The following is a 20074-nucleotide window of genomic DNA, read 5'->3' as shown; positions in this document are numbered from 1 at the left end:
CTTCCTTCCTTCCTTCCTTCCTTCCTTCCTTCCTTCCTTCCTTCCTTCCTTCCTTCCTTCCTTCCTTTCTATTATTCTTGTTCTCCTTCTCCTCCTCTTTCTTCTTCAAATAACCCTTACTTTCTGACTTAGTATCAGTTCTAAGATAGAAAAGTGGCAATAGCTAGGCAATTGGGTCTAAATGACTTGCCCAGGGTCACACAGCTATGAAATATCTGAGGCCAGATTTGACTTGCCCAGGGTCACGTAGCTATGAAGTATCTGAGGCCAGATTTGATCCCAGATCCTCCTGACTCTAGTCCTGGCACCCTATTCATTGTGTGATCTAGCTGTCCCTCTGTTGTTCCTTATTGCATGTAAAAACTATAGGTTGAAGTATTTAATGTGAAAGCAATTCACTCAGAAGATATAGCATTAAATGGTCTGATCTAGACCTTTTATCCCAAAGATCGCACACAAACTTCATCTCTGAAGATTGACATATTCTTCAAATATTCTAGAAGGGGGATTAGCTTGGACATTCCACTCCCACATGAGTGAAGAAGCACATTATACTAACTGCTGCTGGTAGGCATGATTAATCACAGGAGGAAAGCATTAGGGCCCCCTAAAGAAGACCTTCTGTCAGGGGCAGCTAGGTAGCTCAATGGATAGAGATCCAGGTCTCCAGACTGTAGGTCCTGTGTTGACATTTGAATTCCTACACTTCCTAGCTATGTGACCTTGAGCCACTTAACCTCAATCGCCTAGCTCTTGCTGCTTTTCTCCCTAGAACCAATACTGAGTATTGATTCTAAGACAGGAGGTAAGGGTTAAAAAAAAAAGAATATCTCTCGTCCTAGCAAGATAAGCTATTGGGACCAATCTGACTTTTGGTTTGCCTTCATTGCTTTGGACTAACAACTCTTACAGAAGTAAGATATTATTACTCTTTTTTTTAAGCTTTCTGTTCATGAAATATTTTTCTAAGACATATATGAAGGTAGTCAGTCAATAAATATTTATTAAACACCTACTGTATGCCACACACTGTGCTAAGTTCTAGGAATACAAAAAAAAGGCAAAGTCTTTGCCCTTATGAAGTGCACAATCTAATGGTGGGGACAATTAAATCATTAATGGAGGGAAGGTACTAAAATGGACATTAGTAAATGTTTCCTAAAGAATGTGGGATTCTGGCTGGACCTGAAAGAAGTCTAAGAAGTTAGGAGGCAGAGGTGAAGATGTACAAATAAGAATACTGTTGTACCTCTCAAGCCATACTTACCCCACTTACATTGGTAAATGTTCTGAGGGGGAAGGAGCATTTTGAAAATCCTCAAACTATGCTTAAATAATCTTATCTTCACAATATTAAATTGCTTGTTTAAAGGCACCCTTATACTTTGAAGAAGTCCTTTAGTGAAATGAAAACATAATGAGCTTTGCTCCTAAGGATTGAAATATAAAACTTCATAAAGAACATAAGATCTTTTAATACACACACACACATGCTTATACTTATTGAGCAATGAAGATAAATATTATCCCATAAAAATTGGACTGAACAATCAGCCATGGGACATAAGAAAAATGTAATAAATTTGATTCATTCAGTTCCTTTTGAATTCCATTTACCAAACTCTAGGATGTTTTCTCACTTTCCTCAATGATTTTAGCACTTGAGTTGGGCTTCCTCTTTACCTTAACTCCTTCAATAATTCTCAGCAACTTCATTATTTACTTATGACCTTTCTTTTGCCCTCATTCCTTCTGTACTTGTCTTATATTTTCATTGAAAACTTTCATCTTTTGATCTCTCATAATCCTTTACACCTCACCCCCTACTATGACTTCAGTTTTCAACCTTCACATATGGTACTCCTCTAATCTTAAACTGAGACTGTAAAAGGCTTCCTGTGGAATGTGGGAATCTTGTTTCCCTGACCTCTTTCCATACCTACCTTGATAGTCTCTAATTAGGAGCAATTCTCAGCAACTGTAGGAAAATACTGTCATTTGAAAATTTATCTCTTACTGACTCTCTATCTCACTCTTGAAAAAATTTACTTCAAATCTTTTCTTTTCTCAAGCTCCCACCTTTACTGCCACCAACTATCTTAGAAGATGATCTCACTTTCTTCTTTACCAGGAAAGAATGAGACTATCTAACAAATTCTCTTACCCAATTTTCTTCGTGTCTCAGATCCTCTCTTTCCTCACCTATTTTTCCCTTAATTCCTGTTGTCACAAAGAATATGATGGTAGTTCCCTGTGGATCATAACTCCTCTGTCTCTGTCAATTCTCTTCCATTTCTTTAAGGACCTTATTCCATCTCATCTTTGCTCCTTCCATATCTACCAGCTCCCTTGCCCTTCTACAAACATTTTTAGCTTTTTCCTATTCTGAAAGCTAATACTTTAACCATATATCTTTATCCCCTAAGCAATTGACCTAGTCATGCAGCAGAACAGAGGTCTGGATACAGTGCTTGTTGATCTGACTAAGGCCTTTGATACTATCAATCAAGAGGGCTTGTGGAAGATCCTAGCAAAATCTGGTTGCTTGGAGAAGTTCATCAGTACTATACTCCAGTGCCATGACAGCATGGGTTCTGGATAATGGATCATCCTGTCACACTTTTCCAATCACCAGTGGAGTGAAGCAGGGCTATGTGTTTGCTCTTATGCTTTATGTTTTTGGAATGTTGTCCCATACCTTCGATAGGGATGAAAACCACATTAAGGGAAGCTACTACACTGATGGTAAATTAACTCAAAAAAGTTACAAGCCAAGGCTAAAGTGGGAAGAGAGCTGGTATACATTCTTCTTTCAGATTATTGTGTCCTCAATGCAGCTTCTGAAACTGAAATGCAACAGAGCATGGATTGATTCTCTGTTGCTTGTGATAATTTTGGCCTGACAATTAAAATGAAGAAAACAGACAGTGCCACCCCATTCATATATAAAACCATTGTTTAGAGCAAATGGAAAATTTTTGAATGGATAGGTTTACTTACCTTGGCAGAATACTTTTCTGGAATGACATATAAATCATGAAGCTGACACATACATTTCCAGAAGTAGCTTAATGTTTGGGAGGCTTTGAAGGAAAGTGCAGAAGAGAAGAGGTATTAGATATACTATCAAATTGAAGGTTTATAGAGCCATTGTGCTGACTTCATTGTTGTATGCCTGTGTCAAGAAACTGAATCTCTTCTATTTGAATTGTCTTAGGAAGATTCTGAAGATCACCTGGCAAGATTGGACATAGAGGTTATTTCTCAAGCTAAACTGCCAAGCATTCGAATTCTACCTTAGAGAGTACAACTCCAATGGGGTGGCCACATGCTTTGAATGCTTAACTGTACATTTGCCTAAAAGACTCTGTTATGGAGAACATAAACAAGAAATCAAAAGAAGTGATACAAGGACAAAGGTCTCTGAAGATCTTTTATAACAATTGTGAGGCAGGGGAGATATTGGCACATGTTGTGAGGAAGATTATTATTTAGTTATTAGCTTAGTATTAGTATTAGGCCTAACAGGAAGGACTGTCCAGCATGGCATGCCTGCATTAAAGAAGGCCCTGTGTGTCATGAACAAAGCAGAATTTCAGTTGCTCAAGATGATCATATGAGATGCATGAATTTAAAAATATCTTTATCCCAAATGTTCAAATGAGCTATTTGTGCCCAGCATGTGGTAGACCCTTTCAAGTTCATGTTGATCTGATTAGCTATAGTCAGATACATTGTGCATTGACTCCAAAATAGTGATGTCATTTTGTTCCTCTTTGAATACAAAGGACAACAACTAACTGGTCTTTTTCTTCATTGACAAATATCTGGTCTGCAACTGATGCCTCCATTTTCCTACCAGCATTCACTCTTCAATACCCTTTCTATCACTTTGCTGAAACTTCTCTTTCCAATCAGTGAACTTTACTTGCCAAGTTTAATGGTCATTTCTTAGTTTTCATTTCATTTTCTACAGTATTTGTCTTTGTCGGCCCCTATTTCCCTTCCTTATTTTATCCTATCCCTTGACTTATTTATTTATTTGTTTATTTATTTGTTTTATTTATTTTTATTGTCATGCAAAACATATTTCCACATTGGTCATTGTTGTAAGAGCACACTTGTACATAATCAAAACTCTGAAATAAAACCGAAGATACACTGATGTAAAAGATGACTTCAACAGTTCTTTCTCTGGAGATGGATAGCACTCCCCATCATAAATGTTTCAGGATTGTCCCAGATCATTGCACTGCTGAGAGTAGCCAAGTTTTCACAGTAGATACTATATTGCTGTTATTGTGTACAATGTTCTCCCAGTTCTGCTTATTTTGCTCTGCATCAGTTCCTGTAGATCTTTCCAGCCTTTTTCCTGAAACCATCTTGCTTATCATTTCTTATAGCACAATAGTATTCCATTGCCATATGTACCACAATTTGTTCTGCCATTCCCCAATTGATGGACATCCCCTCAATTTCCAGTTCTTTGCCACCACATAAAGAACAGCTATAAATGTTTTTGTACAAGTAGGTCCTTTCCCCTTTTTTATTATCTCTTTGGCTTTCCCTTGACTTTCAAAGCACTATTCTGTAAGGACAATATTCTCTATAAGATTATTGTTTGTTATATACAGACTAAGCAAGATCATGTTTTTATTGGGCCTTGTTCTATTTTTAAAAAATATTTTCTTTTTTTAAATCCCAGGTAGAATATTTTTCTTAGAATTGCCATTCATTCAGTATGTTTCCAGACTATCGATTCTAGTTACCTATATTTTGCTCTCCTTTTAGGTTAAGGGATTAACAACAAGGTCTGTGGTTACTCAAGCAAAGCAAATCTGTCCCTTTCAAAGGTCACAGAATATCTTCTTAACACCATTTCTACTCTTTCTCTCACTGTTCCTTGATATTTTTCTGATACCGTGTAAAATATCTAAGTGGCCGTAGTAGATAATGTTGGACTTGGAGTCAGAAAGATCTGAATTCTAATCCTACCGCAGACATTTATTAGTATATGACCCTGGCCAAGTCATTCAAACTCTCTTAGCTCCAGTTTCCTCATGTATAAAATGAGTATAATAACACATACCTCACAGGGCTGTTATGAAGAGCCCACATTCTTCTGGGAGGACAGAATATATACACAGCTAAGAATTAAAATTATAATTTGAAAGAGAAAAGAGTAATAAGAGGAGATGGATTGAGGATGAGAAAAGGTACCATGGAAGAATATGTCCTTGAGCTGGCCTTGAAGGATTCAAAGAAGTGGAGGGGAGAAAGGAATGCATCCAAGAGTGTGGAGGAGCCTATGCATGTGGAGGTAGAAGGGAAAATGCTGGGGTCAGGGAACAAATAAATCTGTTGTGCTGAAAAAAATGGGATTCATGAAGGGGAATAATGTGAAATAATTCTAGAAAGGAAGGAGGGAGCTAGACTATAGAGAATTTCAAATGCCAAGCTGAGGAATTTTTACTTTATTCTAGGGGCATTTGGGAGCCACAGAAGATTTTTGAGCAGGGAGGTGATATGATCTTAAGTACATTTTTTTATTTGGTCATTTCAGTAATGTCCAACTCTTTGTAATCCCATTTGGGATTTCCTTAGCTGAGGTACTGGAATGGTTTGCCATTTCCTTCTCCAACTATTACAGATGAGGAAACCGAAGAAAATTGTCTAGGGTCCCACAGCTAGTAAATGTTTGATATCAGATTTGAACTTGGGTCTTCCTGATTCTAGGGCTGTGCTCTATCCACTGTGCCACTTCACTGTCCAAATGCATTTTAGGAAGATTATTTTGCCAGCTGTGTGGATATTGTATTGGAAAAATGAAAGCTAGAATCAGGGAAGCCAAATGAGATAGTTTTACTTCAACAGTTCAGAGAAGAGGTAATCAGGGTATGAATTATGTGATAGTCATTTATCTAGAGACAAGGGGATAAGTATTAGAGATGTTGTGAAAGTAGAATTAACAAGATTTGTCCGTTGATTAGTTATAGAGAGATAAGGGATAATGAAAAGTCCAGGATGGCTCTGAGATTATAAACCTGCCTAACTAGAACAGAAACAAGGAAGGGATAGGTTTAGGGGACAAAGTAGTACATGGTGGTACATGAAATAACATACTTTTTAATATGAGTGTTAGTCAAGATTACAAATTCTGGAAGAAGAAAGAGACTCCACATTATCTGTAGGGCTGACTTGAACTGGTGAATATAAGCAGAGTAGCTCTCTGATTCTTTCTTTTAGTGATTTTAATTCAAATCAAAGAAAATAAACATTTAATGAAATGTTTGCATGTTTACATTGTGTTTCTTACTCCACATTTAAAGAGTCAGGAACCACCTTTCTCACATTTTTGTTATTCCTTTTCTCTCCTCTGTTAACTTATTCAATCTCCATTCCCTACTTCCAGCTAATCCTCAACAAAGCTATACTCTGGGAGATAGTGATGGTCATATTTGGGCAAGCACAGAGTTGAAAAAGAACTTATTCTGGTTCTCTTCTTGATCCTCATTTGAAATTACTTGAATAATTCTAGTGGGAAGATTCCTTAATCAGTAACATATATATTTTGAACATACATTGTTTATGAAGGCAATTGGCAGCATGGTATTATGGCTGTCTTTGAAAAAAAGGGACAATTTAGTTGTGTGGAGAAGACTAATGCCAAAATTAAATCAAGTCTCTATTAAAGACACTTTACTGAAATGTAGGGATAGGGACTACACCTATGATTTCATTGGTAGAGTACAGAGGAATCTCAGGTGAGAAAATTCCTGTCTACTGATGTAGCCTGGCACAATCTATGCAACTTTTAGTTTTAGAATGTTACTTAGAACATTAATAGATTAAGTGACTTGCTAAGAGTCACATATCTAGTAGTTTTAGAAGTTAAATTTGGATTATTCTTGGCTTCCAAGCTTATTCTTTATGCCATGAATGCCTCCACAGAGAAGTACGTAGGCACTCTTTTCTTCCTACCTACAATGCACTTCTCAAACTGTATTACAAAGCAATAATCATCAAAATATCTGGTATTGGCTAAGAAATAAAGTAGAGCATCAATGAAATACATTAGGTACACAACATACAGTGATAAATTACCACAGAAAACTAATGTTTGATAAACTCCAAGATTCAAGCTTTTGGGAGAAAAACTCAGTATTTGATAAAAACTGCTGGAAAAACTGGAAAACAGTATGGCAGAAGCTAGACATAGACCAATATCTCACACCATATACCAAGATAAAGTCAATATGGATAAATGGATTAAATAAAGGGTGATAACATAAGCAAATAAGATAGAATATTCTGCCTGTAAGTATATGAATAAGGGAAGACTTTATGATTAAATGAGAGAGAACATTACAAGATGTAAAATGGATAATTCTGATTACGTTAAACTAAACCTTTTTGCACAAAAATTAGAAAGGAAATAAAAAACTGGGAAAAAATTCATAGCAAGTGTCTCTGGGAAAGGCCTCATTTCTTAAATATTTAGAGAATAGGGTCAAATTTATAGGATTAAAAAGCATTCCCAATTGATAAATTGTCAAAGGATGTGAGTAGGCATTTCTTAGATGAAGAAACTAAAACTTTCTATAGTCAAATGAAAAAAAGCTCCAAATCTTTTTTGATTAGAGAAATGCAAAGTAAAACAACTATGAGATACCACCTCACTTCTATCAGATTGCCTAATATGACAAAAAATGAAAAGTGATAAATGTTTGAGGAGATGTGGAAAAATCAGGACACCGATACACTGTTAATGCAATTGTGAACTGATACAACCATTTTGAAGAGCAATCTGGAACCACATCAAAGGGCCATGCATACCTTTTGGCCCAGCAATATACACTACTAATACACAAAGAGATCAAAGACAGGGGGAAAAGGACCTATTTGTACCAAAATATTTATAACAGCTCTTTTCATAGTAGTAAAGAATTGGAAATGGAAGAGATACCCCATCACAACTGGGGAATGACTGAACAAGTTGTGCTATATATATGTAATGGAATATTATTGTGCTATAAGAAATAACTAGCAACAATTCCCGAAAAACCTGGATATATAGGAACTGATGCAAAGTGAAATGAGCAGAACTAAAAGAACATTGTACACAGTAACAGCCATATTGTTAGATGATTTACTGTGAAGGACTTACCTATTACCAGCAATGCAAGATTCTAAAATAGCTCCATGCGACTTCTGATGAAAAAGGCTTTCAAAGCATGCCATTTTCTACTTTATTTTCTTGATGAATTTTTTCTTTTATGTACTCTATGTGTCTTCTTCCACAAGAAAACAAATGTGTAATGCATGAGTAAAAAAAAAAGAAAAATAGAAATGTGAACTTGGCATTGAATTGACATGCAGGGCATTATTTATGGTGAATTCAACTGAGGGTTGGTAAAGTGCCCAATTCTGCCCCAAATAGGAAATGCAGCATCATTAGAACTTTTCCTATACTGTGAGCTCCATGAAGTCAGTGATTACCTCTTTTCCAAACTTTGTTATCTCTTCTCAGCATGTAGCATAGTTATCGACAATGTTTTAATTTACTTATTCTCTTTACTCATTTAATTGCTTTGAGAAGCTGTTATAAACAATAGCTGAACTCAGAAGTGTCTTATAATAAGTGTTGTTGTCAGTATTGTCCGTGACCATCATCTGATATAACTCAAGACTGGCTCATCAGGGATCCTTTTTCAAAAGGAAGTACCATTTCATAGGTGGAGGGCAGGCAATGTTAGGGCTAGGTGAGTATTTCAAGGTATGTGTATATTATGACTGGGACCTAGTTATTTTGAATTAGGGTCAACATTTTAAATCTAGAACTATATAAGACACTTTTTCATCATTTCAGCTCTGAATTGTGTTACTGGAGCCATCTTTTTAGCATGCAAAAGTCACTCTGTCTCTATGATCTTTAGGACCAGCTTTTCTGTATATCCCATGACCTTTTCTTCTACTAGACAAGACAGTTCTTGATGGTCATTTCTCCATAGTAATTACCTTTTTTGTAATCTTCTTTCACCAAAGTGATATTTCTCATTTTGTTTCCAGGGCCTAAAACATGTAATTCCTTGATGGCTTCAAAATCAACTGCTTATCATCCAATAACTTTTCCCTCTTTTCTTTCCTTAGAAGACCAGGCAAAGGCCAATTCCAAGTACATATAGGAGGCTATATTTTCAAACATCAACATCTTTCGTGCAAATCTATGGAATTATCTAGGCAGGAATTCATGCTTTATGACTGACCTCCAAACTAGTCTTTCCTATAGAGTCCTGGTGCTAATCCCTGGAAAGGTGCCATAACAAAATCATAGCCCATAGTGGAATTGACATTGTCTCACCCTTACTTTAATTGTCTTGGAATTTATTTACTTTGTACTACCAGGAAATAATTCTGTGCACTTTTTAGTCTCTGGCTTTTTAGCCCTCACTTCTCCTCTTTCCCTCTGAGCTATTCTAAGTGTATGAGTTCCTCTAAGGCTAAAGGGAAGAGATATCCTTTACTTTTTAAATACCTCCTGGATGATCTACTTTTATTCATTACCTTGGCAATGGCCACATCCATTGATACAGTTCCAATATATTGTCTACTGTATCCTGCTGCTGGTGGGAGGAAGTGCTCATTGGAGCATTGTTCTTTGCTTCATTTGAAAATGTTTAGAATAATTTTGGTGTCTATCTATCCAGAACTACTTAGGTAAACTTGACCTAAGTTTACCTATCATTGTATGATAGACCATTCATGTTGTATGTGTATATAAATACATATACACACATACATAAGTATATATGTATGTATATCTATCTAAAATCTATCTATTCTTGTTCCAATATAGATAGTTTTCTTACTGATGTAGCTTAAATGGAAACTATCTCTAGCATGTGTAAGAAACAATCATAAAAATACATTTGGGGTGGTAAAAGAGATACATTAAGAAGCAATATGGATAGTGAAAAGAGCTTATTTTTGAGTTTCAGGGCTTAGGTTTGAATCTTACCTTTGCCACTTTCTAGATATGTGACTTTGGGCATGTATTTCACCTCTCTGGAGCTGCTCAGTTTTCTTATCTATAAAATGAGGTACAAACATTAATATTTGTACTACCCACCTCCACAAGATAGTGAGGAAAGTTGTGAACATTTAAGTACTATATATGAGTTATAATCATTGACTTATATTGACAAACAATGCTGAGAAACAAATAATTTCAAATAAAATACATCCTTTTCTCAAAAGCAAAGGCTCAAATGAAAAGAGACTATAACTTTTATAGGACGCAACATAACAATGGAAGGAACATGAGAGAGAACTAAATCTTCTTTTCTAGGTGATATAAATACAGAAATAAGAAGAAAGAAAATGGTCAGTACCTCCCTCACTAATGACATAGTGAGTGTTAAGAAACTTGCCAGAAGATGGGGAGATGGGATGGTTGAGATGTGATTTATGGAGGAGATGAGTATAAAATAAAATTTTGAAGGAGGAAAGGTCCATGCATGACTTACCTTGTGATGTACTTTGGGTTGAAGTTTTTGGTTAATTTGATTCTGGGCAGATTGGTAGTAGTCAGCTCTGCTTTGTTGTTCAAAGATAATCAATCTTCTTTGGAGTGATCCCAGAAACAAAAAGGGCTGTTTCCCAAACACAAGTCGAGGAGGAGGTTGTTATTTTGGACCTGACATTACCAACCAGATACTGAATAAGTTTGCACTGAAGATGATTATCAGGTCTCATGAATGTAAACCGAATGGTTTTGAAATCTGCCATGATGGAAAGGTAAGATAACTTGACTTATGTTTCTCAATAAAAACTCCTGAGAGTGAGGCAAAATAAATGTCTGAAAAGTCCAAAGAAAATCTGTCCACTTATTAAGAGAGACAGGAGTGAGGAGTATAGAAGGGGAGAGAGGAGAGGGAAAAAAAGGAGAAAAAAGAGGGAAAAAGGAAGAGGGGGGAAGGGTAGAGGAAGAGAGAGAGAAAGAGGAGAGAGAGTTGGTGATTTAGAGGAGAAAGAGAAGAACTGGGCAATGCTTTGAAATATACAGTTCATAACTTTATAGAAGAGGCTTGTTGCCTTTTCCCTTAAGCACCATTTGGTTAATCAACCTCATTTCCCTTGGAAAATTAACAATCTTGTAGATATAGGCCTCATATAAAATACATTTTGGCCTCTGAGGTAAAGAAGCTATCTTGACAACTATGGGTTCTGAGGATCTGCCCACTTCTGGGCATCTTCCCTGTATTACCTTGAGCAGGTGTCAATTTCCTAATTTATAAAATGAAAGATTTAGACTAGGTACTCCCTGTGATCCCTTCCAACTCTAGATCTATGATATTATGACCCTATGTTCATTAAATTGAAAATAATACAACAATAATAATAATCTTCATAGAAGCACATTGTATTGAGTTGTCTTCTTGTTCTTACTCCAGTATGTGCTTTTTTCCTTTTTTCGTCAAAAGCAACATAATACATTAGTCTTCATTAATCATGGAGGAGGGGTTAGCAGCTTGAACTTAAGCAACAGTGGATGCTATTTGTGTTTTATGGAGTATGTGCAAATAGAAATTTGATACACCTGAACTACATTTATCCAGCATCCTTTTAAGTTACATCCTAACATTTTGGGAAATAAATTTGGTGGAAACCCTGCCCTGGGGGCTTCTCTGTAGCTCTGCACTCTCCTAGGTGTGCAGTCTGGGAAGCTGGTCTTTACTAAGGCTATTCTTTCCTTTGCTTCAAGTCATTATTATTAAATCTTATAAAAATAATACTTGTAGTGTTAGGATATTAATTTTTAATCTTACAGGTATTTTGTGGAACACTGATAGTCTCTGACAAAAGCTCTAGAGATGACCTTTGATGAGTTAGCAGAATCTTTGACCTGGATATACTTTTTGGATTGGTTTCTTAAGGCTCCTTTTGATTGTGGGTCCCTAAGCCTTGCATAGACAGTCTGTATAGTAATTTTACTATTATTACATTATTAGTTACAATATTAGTAATATTACACTGGATGAGATTGTTGTCATACCATGTGGGTAGTCCCTTCAATGATGCAAGTCACAATCTATCTGTGACTTCTGGATTTCTTTCTTTCTCTGGATATCAGAGTATAACAGTGGAATACATACTGTCCATTAGTTACTCTCCACTCTCGCTACATAGCTAGTGTATCTTCTTTTTCACCCATATATTTTGTTGATTACATATGTATCATCCATACTATTCAATTAGATGAACAATGTCTACAACTTCCCCATCTATATTATGATATGGAATGATATGATTTATCCATTATGATGACTATATTTTATATTATGGATAGAAATTAATTATATTGTAATTATTATAATATACCTTATGAAGTTCTAGACATTGTCCATCTAAATGCATATTATATATGGACTCATGAAATATAAATATGTGATATGTCCATAAATGCATATATTATGACATATCTAGATGATATATCTGTAAATACATCTACATCTCTATTTAGACAAATAGATAGACATATACATTCTGCAAAAGAACAATGAGTGGACCCAGAATTGAAAAGGAAGAGGAAGACAATAGTCTGAATTGCCTTCAGGTAGTAACAAAATTCCTTTCTGACCTCAAACTTCTCTCTGACATAAAGACTTATCTTTTTAGTATCAATATTTGACTGGTGCTATTGTAAGAAGTGAAATTAAAATCTTTCAGAAAACAAAGGAAAGGCAGTGAAGAAGTTGAGTAGACAATAAAAAACATTACAAATAAGGATTATCGAGGTAATCTACAGTAAATAATGCCATCAAAGAAATGTATGAGCATACACATTGTTTAGACTCAGATCTCCCCTGCATAATTCTGAATAGGTATCCTTCCTCTGGTAATAAAAACTGTTTGAGAAAGAAAGATTGTAGAATCATAGATATGCTGTTGAATAAGGAATTGGGTCCTCAAATTTGTCTGTGATGTCTCAATTTATATAAAAAAAATAACAGCAGTAATATAAGATTACCATCATCTCACCTAGCAGCACTTTCTTCCTTATCCAAGTCTTTGTATTTACATTATCTCATTTTAACCATATCAGTTTCATAAGATAGATATTAAGAAGAAAACAACAAAAAATAAAGTAACTTGTCCTGAGGTATGCACTAGTTAGTAATATGACTAGTGGATAGGTTTTCTGGTGCTAAGCAAGTGATTTTATTCACAATCCTGGTGAAAAACTCAGTATCCTCAATAGCATTCCAGATTTTACAGTCATTCTAAGCTCCATATTCAAAGCATTTCCTCCTTTGGAGACATGAATCACTTCATTATTAAGGTAAGAGGGAGATTGAGGCTCTGGAAAAATCTTGATCTGAATGTATGATAGCTTTCTTAGAGGATAGAATAAACTCAGAGTTTGTAGCTTTGAAAGCAAAGATCTCTGTAATACTGAAATGAAAATGTTTGCTAGTCCCTAGGAGAATGTGCTGAAAATATTTAATTCATTTCCAGTGAAGTAGTTATAAGTATACTGATAAGGTAGACACTAACTACGCTCCCACCACAATGCAATTAATTGTTCCGTAATGAATAGAATAATCACTATGAAAATATACATTTCCCAATACTTTGAGGGTATGCATAAACCCAGTATTTTCTTTTTCCTTAATCAGGTTATCACATTATTCTCTGCATCTAACTATTATGAAGAAGGCAGCAATAGAGGTGCTTACCTCAAACTGAAGAAAGATCTGATCCCTCGATTTTTCCAGTACCAATGTCACCAAATGGTTCAATCAAAAACGCTTCATGAAAGGTACAAATGTACTTTGTGGTGAATACCAATGAATCAGAGCCCTATGCCTGCTTTATTTTGTTATACTTCTATAGATATTGACTAATATTACCACAAAGAACAAAATGTGGAACTGTATTCTCATGGGGAAAAAGTGATATTTCTAGTCAGGAAAAGTGCCTGCTCAATTTGCAATACTTGTACCTAGTTATTGTACTTCCTTTTCTCTTCTATTATTGGTAGATTTCCTACTCTCCCATTCATCTTTCAACTCTGTTGAATCTCTAATTTAATTTTTAATTTTCTCCACCCAGATAAGCTGGTCAACTATCCTCTATTTCAGGAATTGGGCTTTAAAGGATGGATAAAAGTTCAACAGAAGAGAGAAAGGAGACATATCTAAGGCAAAGAGAACAATCTGAACAAAAAACTACAGAGTAGAATTCAGTGTCTTTTTAGGGGGCTGAGAGTGATATGCTTTCACTGACGATAGTGTTCAGAGAAAGGAGTAAGATAAAATAAAGCTGGAAGAGTAGGACGGCACCAGGTTTGGGAGTGCCTTTACCACCAGACAAAGGAATTTGATTAACTTTATATGAAAGATTTTAAAAGCAGAATGATGGCATAAATTTTTTAAAATATTGTTTTATTTTAATAACTAATTTCCACATGAGTTTTCTGAAGTTATATAATCCAAATTGTTTCCCTCCCTTCTTCCCTCCCCCTTTCCAGAGTGGCAAGCAATTCAATCTGGGTTATACATGTATTATCACACAAAACATGCTTCTGTATTATTTATTTTTGTAAGTGAATAACATTATAAAACCAAAATCCTTAAATATATATCCAAAAAAGCAAGTGAGAAATCATATGCTTCCTGCATTCTTATTCCCACAGTTCTTTCTCTGGAGGTGGATAGCATTCTTTTTCCAGAATTGTTTTGGATTATCGTATTGCTGTTAGTAGCAAAGTCTATCACATTTGCTTGTTCTTCAACATTGCTGTTATTGTGTACAATGTTTTCCTGGTTCTGCTTATTCCACTCTGCATCAGTTCATGTAGGTCTTTCCAGCTCTTTCTGAAATCATCCTGTTCATCATTTCTTATAGCATAGTAGTATTCTATCACTGTCATATATCACAATCTGTTCAGCCATTCCCCAACTGAGAGATATCCTTTTAGTTTCCAATTCTTTGATGGTAGGACAAATTCCAAAAGCATTGTGAAGGATGAATTGGAGGGGCTCAGATCAAGAGGTTACCAACCAGGTGTTGATCTGTATCAAACTACTTTGGGAGCACTAAACGTCTGCATATCCCTAATCTGAACTATCCCTGAAATTCTGGAATAACACAATATTCAATATCCCCAAAAAGCAGCAACAGGACCTGCTCAGATCTTCCCTCCAGAAATGTGTAGAGCCTGGCCCCCAAAAGTTCAAAATTAGAAAGTAGGCTGGAAGAATGAGCAAACAAAAAAAAATCTCATCCTAAAAGGCTACTAATGGTGACAAGGACAATCATAACACAAACCTTAAAGGAGAGAACGACTCCAAAACATCTGCTAGCAAAGCCTCAGAGAAGAACACTACTTGGGCAGAAATTCAACTTAATTCTAGGAGAAAAAAAGAAGAAACCATTTTTAAAGGGAATTGAAATTGTTTTAATAAATGAAATGAGAGCCTAAGGGGAAAATGGAAAAGAAATGAGAGCTATGGAAGTAGAGCTAGAAAGGGAATGAACAGTTTCACAGAAAACTGCCTATGAAACAAACTCCTTGAATATTAGAATGGACTAAATAGAAAATAATGACTCTAAAATGTAACTAGAAACGTTTAGAAAAAATCAAAAGACTTTTAAAAAGAAGGAAACACAAGGTATTTCATAGCAAAAACAACTGACCTGGAAAAAGATCAAGAAGAAAAACAAATAAGAATCATTGGACTACCTGAACTCTATGACTAATGTGTTTTATGACTCTATGTGTTTTAAATTTTCATAAAAGAGAACTCAGATCCATCAAAACTAGAGGGCAAAATGGAACTAGAATAACTCATCAATTCTGCTTGTAAGAAATCCCAAAATAAATGAAAAATGGCCAAAATTCAGAGTTGTCAGGTCAAAGGAAAAAAAATCCTACAATCAGCCAGCAAGAATTCAAGAACCAAGTAGACATCATTAAGATCATACATGATTCAGCAACCAAAACTTTAAAGGAGTGGAGAGCTTAGAATATAACATTCCAGAAACCAAAGGACATAGGTTTACAGCCATGAATAGCTCTTTCAACACAACTGAATATAAAAATATGAAGAAAAATAGATTTTTACTGAAATAGATGGCCTCCAAATATACCTGATGAAAAGGCCAGAGCTGCAAAAATGTTTTGAAGTTCAAACACAAGAGTTAAGAAAAAACATAAAAAGGCAAAATAAACCAACAGTCATAAGGGACTAAGTAAGGGTGAATTGCTTACATTGAAATGTAGGGAGAAAATATGTTTCCATTCTCAGCTCTATCATCATCAGTGATCATAAAAGGAGTCTAATTAAATAAGATGAGAAAGATGATCTTAAGAGAAGAATGGAAAGAAAAGGGAAGAGAAAAACACTGGGGGTGGGAGAAGGTAGGAGAAACTTCCTCACATGGTCAAAGTGTATAAGTTGATATTTATACAAACAAACGGGAGAGGATGGAAGTGAATGATTGACACCTAAACCTCAGTTTTGCCAGAATTGGCCAAATAAGGAAAGAATAAACATATGTATTGTAATGCAAAAGTGGCAAGAGAGAGTTTTTTGCTCTTGCAGAGGGCCAAGTGAAAATTTCTGGCAGTTGAGCCTTAGAATTCTGAAAAAGTTGAGTTGGTCCCTGACACTTGAAAAGAGCGGAAGGATCAACCAGAGCTCTATTTTGGCTTTCCTTTTGCTTTGACCTGTGCCTTGTCTTTGGATAATTTGAACCTGGCTAATTTCTCTGGACCTCTCCCTGACCTTCTCCATATTACTTCCCTGTTTTCCCTGCCTGTTTTCCCGGGACTCTGGGAGGCAGGGTGGCTTTTGGGTTTTTAATGAAAAGACTTTGTGGGTTTAGTTTTCCCCAATAGGCAAGTAGGACATCCTTGAATTCAAACTATCCCTTTAGTATATCCTCTACCTTAAAAGCAGCCAAATCTTCCTCAGCTGAGAGAGCAGGTTCTCTCTCAGTCTAACCCATTCCTGTGGCCCTCCCCCATCTTGAGTTTCTCCCTAGCAGTTGTCAGAAACCCCAATCCCCTCTCTCCTTCCAGACCACCCTGAAACATTAATAAACCCTTGGTTACCTAATTAGACCCTCTGGAGAATCTTTGTGTTGAAGAAACTAGGCAAAGGTAAAGGGGAGGAATAATTCTCTTTTATTTTCTGAGGGAAACTGGAGGCATTCATCTTGGGAGAAAGTAGTTGCCCAACGCTTCCTCCTGAATCCCTTCAGTTTCATTGACAGAGTGGAACCTTGTGGTTCCTCCTTTGAGGACTTGAGAAACTGACAAGAAAGCCCTCAGGTCAGATTTAAACCACTTCGGACTGGCCCTATTCCTTGTGTCTGTAAAAGTACCTTTCCTGCCTGGAAGGGTTCAGCCTATTTCCCCCCAGTGTCCTCTGTTTCTAGCCTGAGTGTCTAGTCTGTGTCAGCTGCCTCTCCTGAATACCTCACCTGTACCCCTACCATCCAAATACCACCTTGTCCATTCCTCTCTAGACTTAGTCTTCCCTTCCATTCCTATCCTATTACCTCAATCACCTTTACCCCTCAGTCACTCAGCAAGGGAAGGAGATCCCCCCCTTTTTATTCCATTACAGCTAGATATAGAAATAGGATTCATTCAACAAGGAAACACTTGGGAAAGAAAAGAAGGAAGGAAGGTCTTTAGAGGAAGGGTAGAGCAAAGGAAAAGATTAACCATGAGCAAAACAAACTATAATGAGGGATGTTCAATATTTATAGCTCTTTTTAAGGTGGCAAAGAAAAGGAATCTGAGGAGGTGCTCATCAATTGGAGAGTAGCTGAACAAGTTATGATATAAAAATGTGATGGAATTCTATTTTGATGTAAGACATAATTAAAGAGGTCATTTCAGAGAAACCAAGGGACACTTGTATGAGGGTGAAATGAACAGAATGAGAAGAACAATTATGCAAGGACAACAGTATGGTAAAGATAAACAACTTTGCAAGAATTGGGAACTCTAATTTAGCATAATGACCAACTATGATTCCAGAGGACTAAATGTTACCTATCTCCTTACAGAGAGGTGAACGACTCATAATGAAGAGTGAGATACAACTTTTTTTTTGGACATGGTCAAAGCAGGAATTTGTTTTGCTTGCTTAATTATACATATTTGTATATGTGGGGGAGGTTGGAATAGGAGGGAGAGAAAGAGTATTTTAACTGATTAAAAAATTAAAAAAGAAAAACACAAATGAAAAATGGAGAAATTAAAGATGTATAATATATAGGGAATAACTATTGGACAAGGGTCTTAGAAAAGGCAGTGGCATTGGGATCAAGGGTGTAGGTCAAAAACTTATTCTTAGGGAATAGTTTTCCTGTAATAAAAGAAAGAGGAAAAGGGATGATCATGCAGAAAAGTCTTGGGGAAATGAAGAAAGGAATCTGAGGGAATTCATATTTTAATTCACTACAACTACTTTTTAATTCCTTGTATTTCTGGTCTTCCAACCTTCTCATCTTGAGAATTCTTGGGTAATCCCACCATCTAATTTTTCCTCTTTTCCTCTTAAGACTGGAGAAAGTCACAAAATAGAGCTGATTTTAATTACCACAAATTCATGATACATAAATCTCAGTTTTCTACTCTACCTTTATCACTGGAGTGCACAGGGTAGTCAGAAAAGACCAGTGCTTCTTGTGTGAGGGCTTGCCATTCTCTTTTCATGGCTTCTCATCTACTTTGGTGTCTACTTTTCTCCCATTTCTCATATGTGGTTCCCAGAAGCTGTAGCATGGTCAGCAACTACACCCTGATAAAACCATTGAGGCAGATGGGCTAAACCAGTTTAAGGGTAGCTTACAGGCTTTGAACCTGTCAATGACTTAGGGAGATATCTGCCTCAAGCGTGTGACGACTTCACCTGGTGGGTGGGCAGATGAAAACAACTTGTTCCAGCATCCATGAAGGCAGTAGAAGAGGTTCTGTGGAGCACTTAGAGCTTGGTTAGACACTGAAGAAGCCAAGGCCATCCACTGCATCACTGGTCATCTTGACTTTTGTCTTGCCAATTGACTTCTATGACTCTGGAAGGAAGAGTAAAGCTGGTGACTTTGTGGAACTCAGCCTCACTTAAATCCAGTTTACTCACAAGTCAAGCTATCACTCCATGAGGCCATTGATTCTCTTCAAAAAATGAAGGATGAATAACAACTTTTATTGCTACTTTTTCATATAACCCACAAAGCTTTTCATCCTCATTTTTCCCTACTATCCCAACTCCTACTCCCCATACATATAATTAGCTTCTTCCTTCAGGGGAAGTTTGAGATCATATGATATAAACTCTCTGGGACTTGATTATGAGTGGCAGTGTTAGAAAGAATATTTATATCAGTTAAGTCACACGTCTATTGAAATATTAAGTAACACTCATCAGCACAATTCATCTTGAAACTTAATATCCTTTTTACTGTTGTTGCTGCCAGGCATTCTGTTAGGTACCGATGATACAAAGGCAAAAGTGAAATAGTTCTTACCCTGAAGAGGTCAAGGAAGATAATGTGTCCTTTTAGATATATAAAAAAATAGACTTATAAAGTGATGAGGGCAGGAGGTTTAATTTGATATCATGAAGAAAATGATGTGAGAAATGAGTCTTGAAGGAAAATAAGAAGTCAGAGGCAAAAGTTTCATGCATGAGAAATAATAAGAAGGCAGAGGAAGAGAGAGAGTGGTCAGATATTTGCTTGAATAAAATCTTTCTTTTGCCAGCTATGCAGAGGATAGTTTGAAGTTCATGATGGATGAGGACTGAGATTTAGTCATTAAGGATCATTGATGACTTTTGAAGAAAACAGTGTGAGTTGGATGATGAAGTTGAAAGCTAGATTGCAGGAGTGTTTTGAAGCAAGTGAGAAACTAGAAAGTGAAGTACCTACTACTCAAGGAGTTTAACAGAGAGGGAGAAGAGATAAGAAGGGATAAGTGAATAGGTGATGGGAGACAGATGGCATGTTTGTAAAGGGAAGAAATAAAGTCAGTAGTCAGGGAGATGTTGCA

At 36.2% G+C, this 20074-nt stretch overlaps 1 protein-coding gene across 1 annotated transcript in view; it reads left to right on the top strand.

Moving 5' to 3' along the window:
• PPEF1 (protein phosphatase with EF-hand domain 1) overlaps positions 1–20074 on the top strand; it is a 185454-nt gene that overhangs the window by 100409 nt on the left and 64971 nt on the right. The window contains exons 11-12 of the mRNA XM_044669261.1: positions 10612–10797; positions 13680–13822. Coding sequence (XP_044525196.1) covers positions 10612–10797; positions 13680–13822 — 329 coding nt within the window. The remainder of the gene's footprint in view (positions 1–10611; positions 10798–13679; positions 13823–20074) is intronic.

This window comes from Gracilinanus agilis, chromosome 3 (assembly GCF_016433145.1).
Source record: "Gracilinanus agilis isolate LMUSP501 chromosome 3, AgileGrace, whole genome shotgun sequence".
Classification (NCBI taxonomy): Eukaryota; Metazoa; Chordata; class Mammalia; order Didelphimorphia; family Didelphidae; genus Gracilinanus; species Gracilinanus agilis.
The sequence above is the reverse complement of the archived record's forward strand: the minus strand, read 5'-3'. Positions and strand labels throughout refer to the sequence as shown.